Source organism: Pristiophorus japonicus, chromosome 11 (genome assembly GCF_044704955.1).
Source record: "Pristiophorus japonicus isolate sPriJap1 chromosome 11, sPriJap1.hap1, whole genome shotgun sequence".
NCBI lineage: Eukaryota > Metazoa > Chordata > Chondrichthyes > Pristiophoridae > Pristiophorus > Pristiophorus japonicus.
The window spans coordinates 17,676,093-17,694,236 of NC_091987.1; the positions used below are offsets into that span (position 1 = coordinate 17,676,093).

The 18,144-nt window shown below is 50.5% G+C and overlaps 1 protein-coding gene across 5 annotated transcripts in view; it reads left to right on the forward strand.

Annotated features, from left to right (window-relative positions):
• robo2 (roundabout, axon guidance receptor, homolog 2 (Drosophila)) overlaps positions 1 to 18,144 on the forward strand; it is a 790,970-nt gene that overhangs the window by 726,910 nt on the left and 45,916 nt on the right. For all 5 annotated transcript variants that reach the window (XM_070893255.1, XM_070893256.1, XM_070893258.1 and 2 more), the window contains 2 exons: positions 5,394 to 5,654; positions 14,954 to 15,162. In XM_070893255.1, coding sequence (XP_070749356.1) covers positions 5,394 to 5,654; positions 14,954 to 15,162 — 470 coding nt within the window. The remainder of the gene's footprint in view (positions 1 to 5,393; positions 5,655 to 14,953; positions 15,163 to 18,144) is intronic.

The following is an 18,144-nucleotide window of genomic DNA, read 5'->3' on the forward strand; positions in this document are numbered from 1 at the left end:
GTAAAATTCTGACGGGATTGGACAGGTTAGATGCAGGAAGAATGTTCCCGATGTTGGGGAAGTCCAGAACCAGGGGTCACAGTCTAACGGTAAGGGGTAAGCCATTTAGGACCGAGATGAGGAGAAACTTCTTCACTCAGAGAATTGTGAATCTGTGGAATTCTCTACCACAGAAAGTTGTTGAGGCCAGTTCAAGAGATATATTCAAAAGGGGGTTAGAACATAAGAACATAAGAATTAGGAACAGGAGTAGGCCATCTAGCCCCTCGAGCCTGCTCCGCCATTCAACAAGATCATGGCTGATCTGGCCGTGGACTCAGCTCCACTTACCTGCCCACTTCCCATGGCTAAAGGGATCAAGGGGTATGGAGAGAAAGCAGGAATGGGGTATTGAAGTTGCATGATCAGCCATGATCATATTGAATGGTGGTGCAGGCTCGAAGGGCCGAATAGCCTACTCCTGCACCTATTTTCTATGTTTCTATGTTTCTATGCTCAAAATTACAAGGGCTTTTGACAGAGTAGACTGGGAGAAAGTGTTTCCATTGGCGCGCGGGTCAGTAACCAGAGGATACAGATTTAAGGAGATTGGCAAAAGAACCAGAGGGGGAGATGAGGAGAATGTTTTTACGCAGCGAGTTGTTGTGATCGGGAACGCGCTGCCTGAAAGGGCGGTGGGAGCAGATTCAATAGTAACTTTCAAAAAGGAAGTTGGATAAATACTTGAAAAGGAAAAATATTTACAGTGGTTAAGTGCAGGGCGTGGGAATGGGACTAACTGGACAGCTCTTTCCAAGAGCCGGCACTGGCACGATGGGCTGAATGGCGTCCTTCTGTGCTGTGTGACACGCTTGCCTGTTGAAGAAAGAGACTGCAGTAAGCACATGAAGGAACCGAGCACGAGCTTGTCTGCAGATCCACTCCTCCTCAGTGATGCTGGATAATTAAATAACAAGTCAGAATCCGCTGATTCTCTCTTCCAATGAATCAATTATGCAAAGTGTATTTGTGTTTAACCTTGGCAGCAACGTGCAGAGGGGGTTCACCAACAAAAGGCCGTTTAATATTGGGGGCGAGTGGGGGTGAGGGGGTCAAGGCTTGATTCATCCCGATAATGTGGCAATTATTCTCCATCCCGCAATATCATCTCGACTTCACGCACAGTTTAGTAAATTAGGATTCTCCCAGCTGGTAAATTTTAATTACCACACTGGAGAATATTCAACACGACCAGGGCGAGAGTGTTAAATCAAACGTAAAGAGCCGCCAATGCTGGAAATCCGAAATAGAAACAGATAATGCTGGAGGGCAGCAATAAAATTGCAGAGCGGGCGAGCAATTGGCAGATGAATTTCAATACAGACGCGTGTGAGGTGTAATATTCTGGTCGGAAGAATCGGGACTTTAACCCCACAACACACCGGGTGGATTGGAGCCAGGTGGGAGTTTAAAAAGTTAAAAATCGGAATCCCACCTCTCACTTCCGGTTTTAACGGGGAGGTGCGCGGAGCAGTGGGAGGCCAGCCAACCCACTCACAGGAGAACCCGCCTCCTAAAGGAAGGCCAGGACTGCTGGTTCCAGGTGTGTTGCTACCTCGCCGACCTCCCACGATCGGCCCCCCCCCCCACCGCCCCGGGACCCCCCGCCCCCCCGCCCCCCCCCCACGAGCAATGTTCCTTTAATTTTTTTGTGGATGCACAGCCCGTTCAAATTTCCCCGCATACACGTTTCTTCCCATTGTAAAGCCACGCGGCTTAACAGAAACATTGAACCCGTCCCTTCCGATCCCCCCCCCAATCCTCTGATCCCCAACCCCCGCCCTCCGATCACCCCTCCCCCTGTCCTCCGATCACCCCTCCCTCCAGCCTCCAATCACTCCTCTCCCATCCTCCGATCCCCTCCCCACGCCCTCGGATCACCCCTCGGCCCCCCCCCCCCCCGTATTCCGATCCCTTGCCCCTGCCCTCCGATCCCCTCCCCACACCCTTCCAATCCCCTCTCCCCACCCTCCGATCCAATCCCCCCTTCCTCCGATCCCTCCCGCTGTCCTCCGATCATCCCTCCCTCCCCCCCCACGCTACGATCACCCCTCCCCACACCCTCCGATCGCCTCTCCCCCCGTACTCCGATCCCCTCCCCCCACCCTCCGATCACCTCCCCCCCTACTCCAATCCCTTCCCCCCACCCTCTGATCCTCTCCCCACACCCTTCGATTACCCCTCCCCCCACCCCCTGATTCCCTCCCCACACCCTCTGATCGTCCCACCCCGGTACTCCAATCCCCCGCCCTCTGATCCCTTCCTCACACCATCCGATCACCTCTCCCCCCGCCCTCTGATCCCTTCCCCACATCATCCGATTGCCCCACCCCCCGTACTTCAATCCCCTCCTCCCACCCTCTGAGTCCCCTCACTACACCCTCCAATCCCCTCCTGGCCCCATACTCCGATCACCCCACCCCCACCCACTGATCGCCCCTCCCTAAAGCCTCCGATCAATCCACTCCATCCTCCTATCCCCTCCTGGCCCCATCCTCCAATCACCCCTCATCCATCCTCCGATTCCTCCCCAAATCCTCCAATTCCTCCCCCTGTCCTCCGATCACCCCTCCCCGTTATCCGATCCCCTCCCCTGTCCTCCGATCCCTCCCCCTGTCCACTGATCACCCTTCCCCCACCCTCTGATCACCCCTCCCTAAAGCCTCCGATCAACCCTCCCCATCCTCCAATCAGCCCTCCCCCTGTCCTCCGATCACCCCTCCCCGTTATCCGATCCCCTCCCTCCATCCTCTGATCCCTCCTCCAGTCCTCCGATCCTTCCACGTCCTCCAATTCCTCCCCCTGTCCTCCGATCACCCCTCCCCGTTCTCCGATCCCCTCCCTCCGTCCTCCGATCCCTCACCCCCGTCCTCCGATCATCACTTCCCCCGTCCTCCGATCCCTCCGCTGGCCCTCCGATCACCCCTTTCTCCATCCTCCAATGCCCTCTCCCCCGCCCCCTCCGGCCTCTAATCTCCAGCCCCGATCCTTCCCCCACCGCCCATAACCTCGAGCCATGGCCTTACCGATGATCTGCAGCCCCCGACCCTTCAGTATCCTCCAGCCCCTGAATCCTCGCCATCCCTCCCTCCATCCTCTCTGTAGCCTGGTTCCGCAGGCCTACCCACCTGACAGCCATCCAGCCTCTCCATCCAGTTAAGATGTTAATCAGGCCCTGCCGGTAAATTCGGAAGGGCCTGAGGAAAACCTGTTCTCCCGGGTTTCCTGACCGCATTGCAACTCCCGCTCCCTACCTGCCTCCAAATTAAAGTAGTCTAAATGGGGTAGAGGAACAGAGAGTGTTCGGGGTATAAATTCACACATCACTAACAGTAGTGATGCAGGTTAGCAAGGCCATAAAAATTAAACCAAGCACTGGGCTTCATTTCTGGAGGGATTTGCTTCATGGGTTCTTTGCTTAACAATTCATAGCAACACCTTGCTGTTAAGAACTAGGTGGTTTATTAACAAAGGTTTAACAAACACACTACACATTACCAGTTCATCCATTAGGCTCACAACTGCATACCTCATCATGGATGCCCGACACTCAACTGGGAGTGTTTGATGGGACAGTGTAGAGGGAGCTTTACTCTGTATCTAACCCCGTGCTGTACCTGCCCTGGGAGTGTTTGAAGGGACAGTGTAGAGGGAGCTTTACTCTGTATCTAACCCGTGCTGTACCTGTCCTGGGAGTGTTTGATGGGACAGTGTAGAGGGAGCTTTACTCTGTATCGAACCCGTGCTGTACTTGCCCTGGGAGTGTTTGATGGGACAGTGTACAGGGAGCTTTACTCTGTATCTAACCCCATGCTGTACCTGCCCTGGGAGTGTTTGATGGGACAGTGTACAGGGAGCTTTACTCTGTATCTAACCCCATGCTGTACCTGCCCTGGGAGTGTTTGATGGGACAGTGTAGAGGGAGCTTTACTCTGTATCTAACCCCATGCTGTACCTGCCCTGGGAGTGTTTGATGGGACAGTGTAGAGGGAACTTTACTCTGTATCTAACCCCATGCTGGACCTGCCCTGGGAGTGTTTGATGGGACAGTGTAGAGGGTGCCTTACTCTGTATCTAGCCCCGTGCTGTACCTGTCCTGGGAGTGTTTGATGGGACAGTGTAGAGGGAGCTTTACTCTGTATCTAACCCCCTGTACCTGCCCTGGGAGTGTTTGATGGGACAGTGTAGAGGGAGCTTTACTCTGTATCTAACCCCATGCTGTACCCGCCCTGGGAGTGTTTCATGGGACCGTGTAGCTCGTTACCCTGTAGGCTAACTTGTGATAGGTTACTGTAGATTATAACCCTCCATTCCTTCCTTCAACCCTTCGTTTTATTCTCCAGCATTAACACCCCTCAACTAAATCAGCATAAAATTCACCAGGGCCATCTCGTGCTAGAGATGTAATGACAGGGCAGCATCCAGGCTGTGTGGTGAAATGAGAATATTTCTCTGTACTATAACTCTGGAATTCCCTCTGTAAACCTCTCTGCCAGTCTCTCTTCCTTAAAGCCGCTCATTAAAAAAACCTTCCTCTTTGGCCAAGCTTTACGGCACCTGTTCCTAATATCTCCTTTGGTTCGCTGCCAATTCTTTTCAGGTTACGCTCCCGTGAAGCGCCTTGGGACGTTTCTGCTCCGTGAAAGGCCCTATATAAATGAAAGTTGTTGTTGTAGTTGGCTATCAGCATCATAGGCATTCCCTCGGAATCGAGGAAGACTTGCTTCCAATCTTAGCATGAGTTCTTAGGTGACTGAACAGTCCAATACGAGAACCACAGTCCCTGTCACAGGTGGGACAGAGAGTCATTGAAGGAAAAGGAGGGTGGGACTGGTTTGCCGCACGCTCCTTCCGCTGCCTGCGCTTGATTTCTGCATGCTCTCGGCGATGAGACTCGAGGTGCTCAGCGCCCTCCCGGATGCACTTCCTCCACTTCGGGCGGTCTTTGGCCAGGGACTCCCAGGTGTCAGTGGGGATGTCGTACTTTATCAGGGAGGCTTTGAGGGTGTCCTTGTAACGTTTCCGCTGCCCACCTTTGGCTCCTTTGCCGTGGACGAGTTCCGAGTAGAGCGCTTGCTTTAGGAGTCTCGTGTCTGGCATGCGGACTATGGTGGCCGGCCCAGCAGAGCTGATCGAGTGTGGTCATGTTGGGGATGTTGGCCTGGACGAGAATGCTAATGTTGGTGCATCTGTCCTCCCAGGGATCTTGTGGAGACAACGCTGGTGGTATTTCTTCGACTTGAGATGTCTACTGTATATGGTCCGTGTCTCTGAGCCATACAGGAGGGCTATTTTTGGTATTAACTAGTTGTCCTGTTTCTTCCCCCCCCCTCCCCCCCACAAACCGATTGTAGGTACGACAGCGATGGCTGGTGCCCCCCGCCGCCCGTGAAGACCTACCTGCACCAGGGCATGGAGGACGAGCTGGAGGAAGAGGACGACCGCGTGCCGACGCCCCCAGTCCGCGGCGTGGCCTCCTCGCCCGCCATCTCCTTTGGCCAGCAGTCCACCGCCACCCTCACCCCCTCGCCCCGCGAGGAGCTGCAGCCCATGCTTCAGGCCCACCTGGACGAGATCAGCCGGGCCTACCACTTCGACATATCCAGACAGGCCTGGTAAGCTCGGAGCTTTCTGGGGGAGGGACATTCACCGAGATGGGCGTCGCCGGCCCGGCCGGCATTGGTTGCCCTTTCAAGTAGCCGATGTGAAGAACATAAGAAACAGGAGCAGGAGTAGGCCATACGACCCCTCGAGCCTGCCATCGGCTGATCTGATCATGGACTCAGCTCCACTTCCCTGCCCGCTCCCTGTAACCCCTTATCCCCTTATCGTTTAAGAAACTGTCTATTTCTGTCTTAAATTTATTCAATGTCCCAGCTTCCACAGCTCTCTGAGGCAGAGAACTCCACAGATTTACAACCCTCTGAGAGAAGAAATTTCTCCTCATCTCTATTTTAAATGGGCAGTTCCTTATTCTAAGATCATGCCCTCTAGTTCTAGTCTCCCCCATCAGTGGAAACATGCTCTCTGCATCCACCTTGTCAAGCCCCCTCATAATCTTATACGGTTCGGTAAGATCACCTCTCATTCTTCTGAATTCCAATGAGTAGAGACCCAACCTCCTCAACCTTTCATCATAAGTCAACCCCCTCATCACCGGAATCAACCTAGTGAACCTTCTCTGAACTGCCTGCAAAGCAAGTATATCCTTTCGTAAATATGGAAACCAAAACTGCACGCAGTATTCCAGGTGTGGCCTCGCCAATACCCTGTATAACTGTAGCAAGACTTCCCTGCTTTTATACTCCATCCCCCTTGCAATAAAGGCCAAAATACCATTGGCCTTCATGATTACTTGCTGTGCCTGCATACTAACCTTTTGTGTTTCATGCACTAGGACCCCCAGGTCCTGCTGTACTGCGGCACTTTGCAATTTTTCTCCATTTAAATAATAGCTTGCTCTTTGATTTTTTTTCCACCGAAGTTCATAACATCACACTTTCCAACATTTTTTAGAATTTAGAAAGTAGTGAGTCTCCCAGTGTTTATCGATTGTTCCATGCTCGGCAGTCCATTTGTCTCTAAATTTCCCCTTCACCTCCAGCGGCCCTACATCAACTGTGGTTGCCTAGTACCCGGCGTTGCCTAGGAGAAAATGACTGAAAATAAAAAAATTTCTGTCTTCATTCTCTGGATGTGGGTGTCGCTGGCAAAGTTGGCATTTATTAGCCATCACGAGTTGCCCTGAGAAGGAGTTGGAGTTGGATACACGGTAGGCCATCTCAGAGGGCAGTTAAGAGTCAACTGCATTGCTGTGGGTCTGGAGTCACATGTAGGCCCAGACCGGGTAAGGACAGCAGATTTCCTTCCCGAAGGGACATCAGTGAACCAGATGGGTTTTTTTCGACAAGCTTCATGGTCATTTTTGCCAATACCCGCTGTTTATTTCCATATTCTTTAAACTGAATTCAGATTCTCAAAACTGCCGCGGTGGGATGTGAACTCACGATCTCGGGATTGCTCGTAGAATGTACAGCACAGAAACAGGCCATTCAGCCCAACTGGTCTACTTCATCTTACCCCATCACCATATCCTTCTATTCCTTTCTCCCTCATGTGTTTATCCAGCTTCCCCTTAAATGCATCGATACTATTCACCTCAACCACTCCCTGTGGGAGTGAGTTCCACATTCTCACCACTCTCTGGGTAAAGAAGTTTCTCCTGAATTCCCCATTGGATTTATTCGTGACCATCTTATATTTCGTTTTGCGGTCTAAAATTTAAGGCCCGTTACCGCCTCTCACAGGTAAGGCCTTTCCGCCGGGGGCAGGCGGAGGATACAACCCGCCTGGAATTGCCCCCACGACAGGGGCTGTGGAAACGGGTTTCCACCGAGCTCCGTGTTTCCCGCCCTGCCCAGCGCATCGACTCCTTAACCCCCGGCGCCGACCCTTTTTGTGTCCCTCAGGGGGAATTGCCCCGTGGGAGCACGGTCGGTGTTCCCGACCCGCGAAGCTGCCGGTGGCTGGGCACTGCGGCTGCCCTTAACGGGGAGCCCGGCCGAACCCCTCCCTGGTGGCCGCACTCGGCCTCGCAGCGCCCGGCCCCTTTAAGTGAAGGGGAGGGACATTGCAACGTGCTCAGCGCGCCACTAAATGACACCGCCCGTCTTCCAACCCGCTCCCGACTCCGCCCTGCTCCCGGCTCTGCTCCGCCCCTACCCCGCCCCGCTCCCGCCTCCACTCCTCCCTGCTCCGCCCCGCTCCTGGCTCCACTCCTCCCTGCTCCGCCCCGCTCCTGGCTCCACTCCTCCCCGCCCCGCCCCGCTCCCGCCTCCACTCCTCCCCGCCCCACCCCACTCCTGCCTCCACTCCTCCCTGCCCCACCCCACTCCTGGCTCCACTCCTCCCCACCCCGCCCTGCTCCCGCCTCCACTCCTCCCCGCCCCACCCCACTCCTGCCTCCACTCCTCCCCGCCCCGCTCCACTCCTCCCCGCCCCACCCCACTCCTGGCTCCACTCCTCCCTGCTCCGCCCCGCTCCTGGCTCCACTCCTCCCTGCTCCGCCCCGCTCCTGCCTCCACTCCTCCCCGCCCCGCTCCACTCCTCCCCGCCCCACCCCACTCCTGCGTCCACCCTACTCCCACCTCTGCCCGGCTCCCACTCTGCTCCGCCCTGCTCCTGCTCCCGCCTCCGCTTCCGGCTCCACCCTGCTTTCAACTCCACCCCACTCCCGACTCCGACCTGCTCCCACCTCTGATCCGCCTCGCTCCCGCCTCCGCTCCCGGCTCCGCCCTGCTTCCAACTCCGCCCCACTCCCGACTCTGCTCCGTCCCACTTTCACCTCCAACAGCATTCGGGAGCGCCGGGAGGATACCCAAAAAACAACGTACCGAATATCGCTCCATTCTCCGCCCCATCTCTAGGGGTGTTAAATTTTCAGTTCATTCAAATTATCGGCTCCAAATGGGGCAGAGGGCAATTTCAGCCTTGGCCTCTCCCACAAATGGGGGAGAAGTGGATTAATGTTTGGACAAGAGGGGAGGTTGCAGGGCTATGTGGACAGGGCAGTGCAGTGTGGTTAGCTTGGAATGACTGGCAAAGTGTAATGCAGACATGCTGAGCTGAATGGCCTCTTTCTGTGCTGGAAATGTCTGTAGTTCTGGTGTACTGGGGAAGGGCAGGTCAATTGGAGTAGAGTAGACAGATGCAGTGAAGAACAAGCAGAGGCACGATGAGCTGACTGGCCTGCTCCTTGCTGTCTTTCCATGAGACACACAGAAACTAGAATCATTTATTTCCCTGTCATGATGCGTGCCGGTTTATCGAAGCACTATAGATGTGGACCTGCTTTGTGCTGCACTCCTACATGCCAAGTTAGTCTTCAGTCCGCACACTGGTGGTGCAGTGTGTTTGGATCATAGACTCTTACAGTCAACATGGAGGCCTTTAGCTATCTGCTATATCTCATTCGACTGCCCTTTCTGTGTGTTATTTAAAAAATATCTATTTTTCAAATATTTATCTGCTTCCCTTTGAAAAGTCATTGTGGTTTCTGTTTCCACCACTGGTTATCATCAGGCATTCCATGTCCTAACAACCCTCTGCATGGAATCATTCCAGGAAGATAACACGACCTTGTGGTAGTTAATGTAATGTAGCCAAGTTTTCTGATGATACAAAGATGGGTGGGAAAGCAAATTGTGAGGAGGACACAAGAAATCTGCAAAGGGATATAGACAGGCTAAGTGAGTGAGAAAAAAATTGGCAGATGGAGTACAATGTGAGAAAATGTGATGTTATCCACTTTGGCAAAAAAAAATAGAAAAGCAAGTTATTATTTAAATGGAGAAAAATTACAAAGTGCTGCAGTACAGAGGGACCTGGGGGTCCTTGTGTATGAAACACAATAAGTTAGGTTGCAGGTACAGCAAGTAATCAGGAAGGCAAATGGAATGTTGGCCTTTATTGCAAGGGAGATGGAGTATAAAAGCAGAGAAGTCCTGCTACAACTGTATAGGGTATTGGTACGGCCACACCTGGAGTACTGCGTACAATTTTGGTCTCCGTATTTAAGGAAGGATATTCTTGCATTGGAGGCTGTTCAGAGAAGGTTCACTAGGTTGATTCCAGAGATGAGGGGGTTGACTTATGAAGATAGGTTGAGTAGGTTCAGAGTAGGTTTGGAGTTCAGAAGAATGAGAGATGATCTTATGGAAACATATAAGATAATGAGGAGGCTCGACAAGATGGATGCAGAGAGGATATTTCCACTCATAGGGGAAACTAAAACTAGGGGGCATAGTCTCATAGAAACATAGAAGTAGGAGTAGGCCATTCGGCCCTTCGAGCCTGCACCGCCATTCAATGAGTTCATGGCTGAACATGCAACTTCAGTACCCCATTCCTGCTTTCTCGCCATATCCCCTGATCCCCCTAGTAGTAAGGGCTACATCGAACTCCTTTTTGAATATATTTAGTGAATTGGTCTCAGAATAAGGGGCCGTCCATTTAAAACTGAGAAGGGGAGAAATTTCTTCTCTCTGAGGATTGAAAATCTATGGAATTCTCTGCCCCAGAGAGTTGTGGAGGCTGGGTCATTGAATATATTTAAGGCGGAGAGTAACAGATTTTTGAGCGATAAGGGAGTAAAGGGTTATGGGGAGCGGGCAGGGAAGTGGAGCTGAGTCCATGATCGGATCAGCCATGATATTCTTAAATGGCGGAGCAGGCTCGAGGGGCCTAATGGCCTACTCCTGCTCCTATTTCTTATGTTCTTATAGGATACAATAGTAGGGAGACCAGGGTCAAGGTCAGCGGTCCAATCGCTATCACACCACAGCCAGCGACCAGCATAGTTGACAACCGGTAGAACCAGTGAAACAACAGCTGCTAACAAGAGGCAGCAGAGCTGAAAAACCAGGAGATCCAGTCCAGCAGATACACAGCCGCAGTTAAAAGAAAAATAAACTTTAGCAGCAGATATGGAGAAATACCAGATATTCTTACAGCATAGAAACATAGAAATTTACAGCGCAGAAGGAGGCCATTTCGGCCCATCGTGCCCGCGTCGGCCGACAAAGAGCCGCACGGCCCTCGGTCAGCAGCCCTGAAGGTTACATATAAACCTGTGAACAATGAACAATGGCGGAAAGGTAAAGAGCACCCAGACAGCCAGTCCATCTCGCACAACTGCGACACCCCTTAAACCGAACCATTCTACACTCCACCCCAACCAGAGCCATGTGATCACCTGGGAGAGGCAAAAACCAGATAAGATAGGCCCTTACTATCCACTGTGTCCAGGCCCCTCAATATTTTGTACACCTGCATAATCCAATGTAGTCCAGTGCAGAAATGTCGGAACAGGAGGAGGCCATTCAGCCCTTCGAGCCTGATTCCACCATTCTATTATATCACGGCTGATCTGTACCACAACTCCATTCACCTGCATTTGATATCCATATCTCCATATCCCTCGATCCCGCTGGGAACGGTCCGGAGTTAAAATCTCCGGACCTCAGACTGCGGAGGACCGAAAGATTGGGGCGCCTGCCACAGTTCCCGGTGCCGTACGATTCCCCCTGGGGAGAGAAACCCCAGGGTTCAGAGGCCTGAAGCGGGAACGTGCTCCGTTCCCGCGCACTGACTCCCCTTGCCTCGCTGTGCCATTGGGTCAAAAGAAAGAGAGAACTTGGATTCGCATAGCGCCTTGTGGGATCTCGGGCTGACCCAAAGCGCTTTAGGGCACATGAAATAACATTTTTTGAAGTGTAGCCAGTGTTGTAACATAGGGAAATGAGGCAGGCAAAGAGTGCCCAGCAAGGTCCCACAAACAGAAGTGTGATGGAGACCAGATCATGGGCCTTTAATTGCGGCCTCTCTGGGTACGCACAATGTGCGCACCTGCCCAAAGAGGCCCCGCAAGGTCCGGGTTTAGGCACGCAAAACGCATCGCCTGAACCCAACACTTGCGCTCTGTCAACATTTTTCCATGCAGAGGGTTGTTAGGACATGGAGTGCTATTTGCCCAACTCTTGCCCAGCGAATGTCCTTCAAACTCTTACGCCAGATGTAAGGTCAGCTTTTAGCACCTAAGATTTTTAAAAAAATAGAAAAAAATAAATGTTAATACTTTAAAAACCCGTGAAGATAAGTTTATGTTTAGAGTTTTTTTAATTTCAAAAAAATATTTTTTTAAATAAAACATTACATTTAATTTAATTTCTACTACTTTTAAAAAAAAAGTGGGTGTCCTTTTTATTTATGTCTGCGGTTTTTTTGTTCTCTGAGTATTGATAATAATCGGAGCTCCCATTACTGTGAATGAGAATACTACATTGTGATTGGCGGTCCAGGCCCATGTGATCCCAGGATGCCCGTACGCTCCTGGGATACATGGGCCTGCGCGCTGGGCTCTGCATCTAGACCTCAGAGCGCAAGTGTTTGTTCTTCCGGCTACAGTTATACAGGGTATTGGTGAGGCCACACCTGGAATACTGCGTGCAGTTTTGGTTTCTATAGTTACGAAAGGATATACTTGCTTTGGAGGCAGTTCAGAGAAGGTTCACTAGGTTGATTCCGGAGATGAGGGGGGTTGACTTATGAGGAAAGGTTGAGTAGGTTGGGCCTCTACTCATTGGAATTCAGAAGAATGAGAGGTGACTTTATCGAAATGTATAAGATTATGATGGGGCTTGACAAGGTGGATGCAGAGAGGATGTTTCCACTGATAGGGGAGACTAGAACTAGAGGGCATAGTCTCAGAATAAGGGGCCGCCCATTTAAAGAGATCTAAGGAAGCTGGGTCATTGAATAAATTTAAGACAGAGATAGACAGTTTCTTAAACGATAAGGGGATAAGGGGAATGGGCAGGGAAGTGGAGCTGAGTCCATGATCGGATCAGCCATGATCGTATTAATTGGCGGAGCAGCCTCGAGGGCCGTATGGCCTACTCCTGCTCCTATTTCTTATGTTCTTATGGGACCACCAGACACTTTCGTAAAAAAAAAAATTTGGTTCGGGAGGCGTCCGCCCGCGGGTAGCCTTTGACCGCAATTTCTGTCCCCGTGTCTGTTCTAGGTGTTGGTTGAGGGGTAAATATTGGCCCAGGTCAACCAGAAGAGACCTCTTCCCCTGCTCTTCACCGAAATAATAGAATATATAAAAACTTAAACTGATTGGCACTGAGCAGGGGAAGGAGCGAGAGGTTCAATTGATTTCCAGAGTCTTGGGAATGTAACAAAACACAGCTGATCTGCGGCGGAGTTCTCAATTGTGCAGACTTTAATTCAGTATTGCAAGGCCATTAACTTTGTAATTACGATTACCCGGCATTACACTGCTTGTAATTACTTCCCTTTGTGCGCTGTAGCCCACAGTTTGCACATTGCACGCAGATTAAATTTCACTGGCCTATACCTGGAAACCAAATTACTGCTCATGAACTAGAACCAATGTTGTTGCTACTCAAATGGCCTGTGTCTGTAGAGTGAGGCTTTTTAAACCGCCAGGCCCGCTAATGGCCTACTTTGTTATTCTCTTACTCCTCGCGGAGCAGCAAGCAATTATCATATTATCATAGAGCACAGAAGGAGGCCATTCGGCCCATCATGCCAGTGCCAGTCTCTGAAAGAGGCGCTCTGCAAATTCCCACAGAGCCAGAGGGCATCAGGGGTTCCCTGGGGTCTCCAGACATTAAAGACTAGTCTCCGGGGAGGTCTGCTGTGAGCAAAACCCGACAGAAAAAAACATCAAAACAAGTTGCATTTTTGTGGAAAATAAAACCCTCCAGGAACACATCCAACTGGAGATGGTAACCCTAGCGGGCACCCGGTAAGGTTCCCAACTCTGATTGGACATATATAATCCAGGAGGTTTCGTCACATGATTCCCCCCCCCCCCCCGCCTCCAACCGCCCCACCCCCACACTCCTGCCATTGGTCCATTCCCCAGGCTCACTGCCCTCCAACAGCTAATGGGGAAGGAAACAGACTCCTTGTTGCCCAATTGGATTAACCTTGAATCTTAGTCAAACCGCCCTTTTCCCCTCATCTCCAATATTTTCATCAGTAATCATAGAATGGTTACAGCACAGATTGGTTACAACATAGAATGGTTATAGTTGCTCTACTCGGAGCTCCTTCACGGCAAATGAGCCAAAGGTGGGCAGCGGAAACGTTACAAGGACACCCTCAAAGCCTCCCTGATAAAGTGCGACATCACCACTGACACCTGGGAGACCCTGGCCGAAGACCACCCAAGGTGGAGAAAGTGCATCCGGGAGGGCGCTGAGCTCTTCAAAACTCAACGCAAAGAGCGTAAAGAGGTCAGGCGCAGGCAGCGGAAGAAGCGTGCGGCAAATCAGTGCCACCCCACCTCCCCCCGACGAATGTCTGTCCCACCTGTGACAGGGTCTGTGGCTGTCGTATTGGGCTGTTCAGCCACCAAAGAACTCACTTTGGGAGTGGAAGCAAGTCTTCCTCGATTCCGAGGGACTGCCTATGATTATGATAACAGCACAGAATGAGGCCATTCGGCCCGTCGAGCCTGTGCTGGCTCTCTGCAAGAGCACCTCAGCTAGATCCCACCCCCCCGCCAGTCCTTTCCCCCTAGCCCTGATTGTTGGGCCTCCACTTTTAGCTCCATACAAAGCTGGGTGGGGAAGGTTGGACGATGATGGTGATTTATTGATGTGAATGCCTCCGCAACATGAAACATATGGTCAATGAACAACGGGCAGATAAAAGACTCTCTGGTCCATCCAACTCGCCCCATACAACTGCACTGTGTCAGACTCTCTCTACAAGTATTCCCTCGAGGCTGCGAGGCCGTGCGGCGCTCTGGAGGTCCCGGGCTGCCGGCTCACCGGCTTGTAAACGGGGAAAAAACGTGCATGTGTAGAATTTTGAATGGGCCACGAACTCCCAGCCCACCGCCCCCCCCCCCCCACCACCCCCACAAAAATGTCACAGGACCATTGCTCCCCACCCTCTGCAAAAACCATGTGATCCCAAGGGAGAAGGGACAATCCAAATAACAAAAACACAGGTCCATTAGGTGGAAAAAAAAACAATGTGTAAGATTTCTCTCCGGTGGCCTTAGGCGATCGAAACTAGTCCCGGAGACCACCTGGCCACCCCCACACAGAGGTAAAGGAGGGAGCAAGGGACTCGTCATTTAAAGGAAAGGACTTTAGACATCTAACTTTGGCAATGTCCAGTTAGCCCCTTCAATAACTGACTGTCTAGTTCCATCCTGGGCAGGTGGCAACTCCCAAAGTGAGACGATATCGTCAAAAATTAAAATAAAATCAGGAAATCATGTAATCCGTGTTTGGGAGAACGTCGGGTTTCTGTGAAGATGATTTTGCTGATCCTTACGGTGTCGTCGTGCTTTTGTTCTTTAATGCAGGCAGATGCAGGGCAGCTCTCTTCCACCTCAGGCCCCGGCTCTTCCCCTGGGCTACATCTCCGGGACGTTAATTTCAGACATAGAGACGGACGTGCAGGATGAGGAGGAGGAAGAGGAGGACGAGGAGGCTCTGGAGCTGGCCAGACCTCTGCGGGGGATAGTACACACCCCAGGCTCCAGCATAGACAACCTAGACAGCTCGGTGACAGGTAAGCAGCCCTGGCAGCCCAACGAGTGGTGTGGGGCTGGAATCTCAGCCCATTGCCTAATTGTCTGGGCATCCAGGGGTTAGTGAGACCTTCAGAAGCTTTGGATTGTCACAAGCCTTTCATTTATTGATTCAGTAACTAGATAATGAGATTTATATCTATCTATCTGTCTGTCTGCCTGTCTATCTGTCTGTCTATCTATCTATCTATCTATCTATGTCTGTCTGTCTGTCTGTCTATCTATCTATCTATCTATCTATGTCTGTCTGTCTATCTATCTATCTATCTATGTCTGTCTGTCTATCTATCTATGTCTGTCTGTCTATCTATCTATCTATCTATGTCTGTCTGTCTATCTATCTATCTATCTATGTATCTATGTCTGTCTGTCTGTCTATCTATGTCTGTCTGTCTGTCTATCTATCTATCTATGTCTGTCTGTCTATCTATCTATCTATCTATCTATGTCTGTCTATCTATCTATCTATGTCTGTCTGTCTATCTATCTATCTATCTATGTCTGTCTGTCTATCTATCTATGTCTGTCTGTCTATCTATCTATCTATGTCTGTCTGTCTATCTATCTATCTATCTATCTATGTCTGTCTGTCTGTCTGTCTGTCTGTCTATCTATCTATCTATCTATCTATGTCTGTCTGTCTATCTATCTTTGTCTGTTTGTCTGTCTCTCTATCTATCTGCCTGCCTGTCTGTCTATCTATCTATCTATCTATCTATCTATCTGTCTGTTTGTGTCTGTTTGTCTGTCTGTCTGTCTCTAAGAACATAAGAAATAGGAGTAGGAGTAGGACATTTGGCCCTTAAAGCCTGCTCTACCATTCAATGAGATCATGGCTGATCTTCGACTTCAACACCACCTTCTCGCCCAATCCCCATATTCCTTGATTTCCTGAGTATCCAAAACTCTATCACTCTCTGCCTTGAATAGCACTATCTTTCTCTATCGATCCCTCAACCTATCTATTTATCTCTCAATCTATCAGATGTGGCTCAGTGGGTAGCACTCTCGCCTCTGAGTCAGACGGTTGCAGGTTCAAGACCCACTCTAGGGGCTGATACTCCAGTGCAGTGCTGATGGAGTGCTGCACTGTCGGAGGTGCTGTCTTTCGGATGAAATGTTAAGCCGAGGTCCCATGGCACTATTTCGAAGAAAAGCAGGGGAGTTCTCCCTGACGTCCTGGGGCCAATATTTATCAATATCACTAAAACAGATTATCTGATCGTTATCACATTGTTGTTTGTGGGAGCTTGCTGGGCACACATTGGCTGCTGCGTTTCCTACGTTGCAACAATTACCACAGTTCATTGGCTGCAAAGCACTTTCAGACATCTGGTGGTCGTGAAAGGCGCTATATAAATGCAAGTCTTTCTTTCTTTAACATGCTTTCCAATTGCGTCAAATATCGGCACTTGTGACACAACTATTCCACCTCCCGTTGATTATTTGAAATGACTGCAGGATGGGGAACACTGCAAGGTCTGACCCACACTTCCTCAAACATGCTCGTCATCTTGAAATCAAGACTCATCGTGCAACAACAACTTACATTTAGATAGGACCTTTGACTTAGTAAAACATCCCAAGATGCTTCTCAGGAGTGATTATCAGACAAAATTTGACACGGAGCCACATAAGGAGATATTCGGAGAGCTAACCAAAAGCTTGGTCAAAGAGGTAAGTTTTGCGGAGTGTCCGAAAGGACGAGAGTGAGACGTAGAGAGGCGGAGAGGTTTGGGATGCGGAAATTCCAGAGACCGTAGCAATTGCGGGGGATACCCAGGGGGTCAGAGATGGAGGAGCTCAGAGTTCTCAGAGGGTTATAAGGCTGCAGGATGTTAAAGGGATAGGTAACAGCGAGGGCAAAGGAGGGATTTGAACATGAGAAAGTGTAGAGGGAGCTTTACTCTGTATCTAACCCCGTGCTGTACCTGCCCTGGGAGTGTTTGATGGGACAGTGTAGAGGGAGTTTTACTCTGTATCTAACCCGTGCTGTACCTGCCCTGGGAGTGTTTGATGGGACAGTGTAAAAGGGACTTTACTCTGTATCTAACCCGTGCTGTACGTGCCCTGGGAATGTTTGATGGGACAGTGTAGAGGGAGCTTTACTCTGTAACATGGCAGGGGGATGGGAACCTATGCAGGAAGACAGATGGAAATAAAGTGGAGGCAGAAGCAAAAGATAAAAAGAGAATAGTAAGAGTGGAGGGCAGAGAAACCCAAGGCAAAAAAACAAAAAGGGCCACATTACAGCAAAATTCTAAAGGGGCAAAGTGTGTTAAAAAGACAAGTCTGAAGGCTCTGTGCCTCAATGCGAGGATTATTCGGAATAAGTTGGACGAATTAACTGTGCAGACAGCAGTTAACGGATATGATGTAATTGGCATCACGGAGACATGGCTCCAGGGTGACCAAGGCTGGGAACTCAACATCCAGGGGTATTCAGCATTTAGGAACGGTAGGCAGAGAGGAAAAGGAGGCGGGGTGGCATTGCTGGTTAAAGAGGAAATTAATGCAATAGTCAGGAGGGACATTAACCTGGATGATGTGGAATCGTTATGGGTGGAGCTACAGAATACCAAAGGGCAGAAAATGCTAGTGGGAGTTGTGTACAGACCACCAAACAGTAGTAGTGAGGTTGGGGACAGCATCAAACAAGAAATAAGGGATGTGTGCAATAAAGGTACAGCAGTTATCATGGGCGACTTTAATCTACATATTGATTGGGCTAACCAAACTGGTAGCAATGCAGTGAAGGAGGATTTCCTGGAGTGTATTAGGGATGGTTTTCTAGACCAATATGTCGAGGAACCAACTGGAGAGCTGGCCATCCTAGACTAGGTAATGTGTAATGAGAAAGGGCTAATGAGCAATCTTGTTGTGCGAGGCCCCTTGGGGAAGAGTGACCATAATATGGTAGAATTCTTTATTAAGATGGAGAGTGACACAGTTAATTCAGAAAC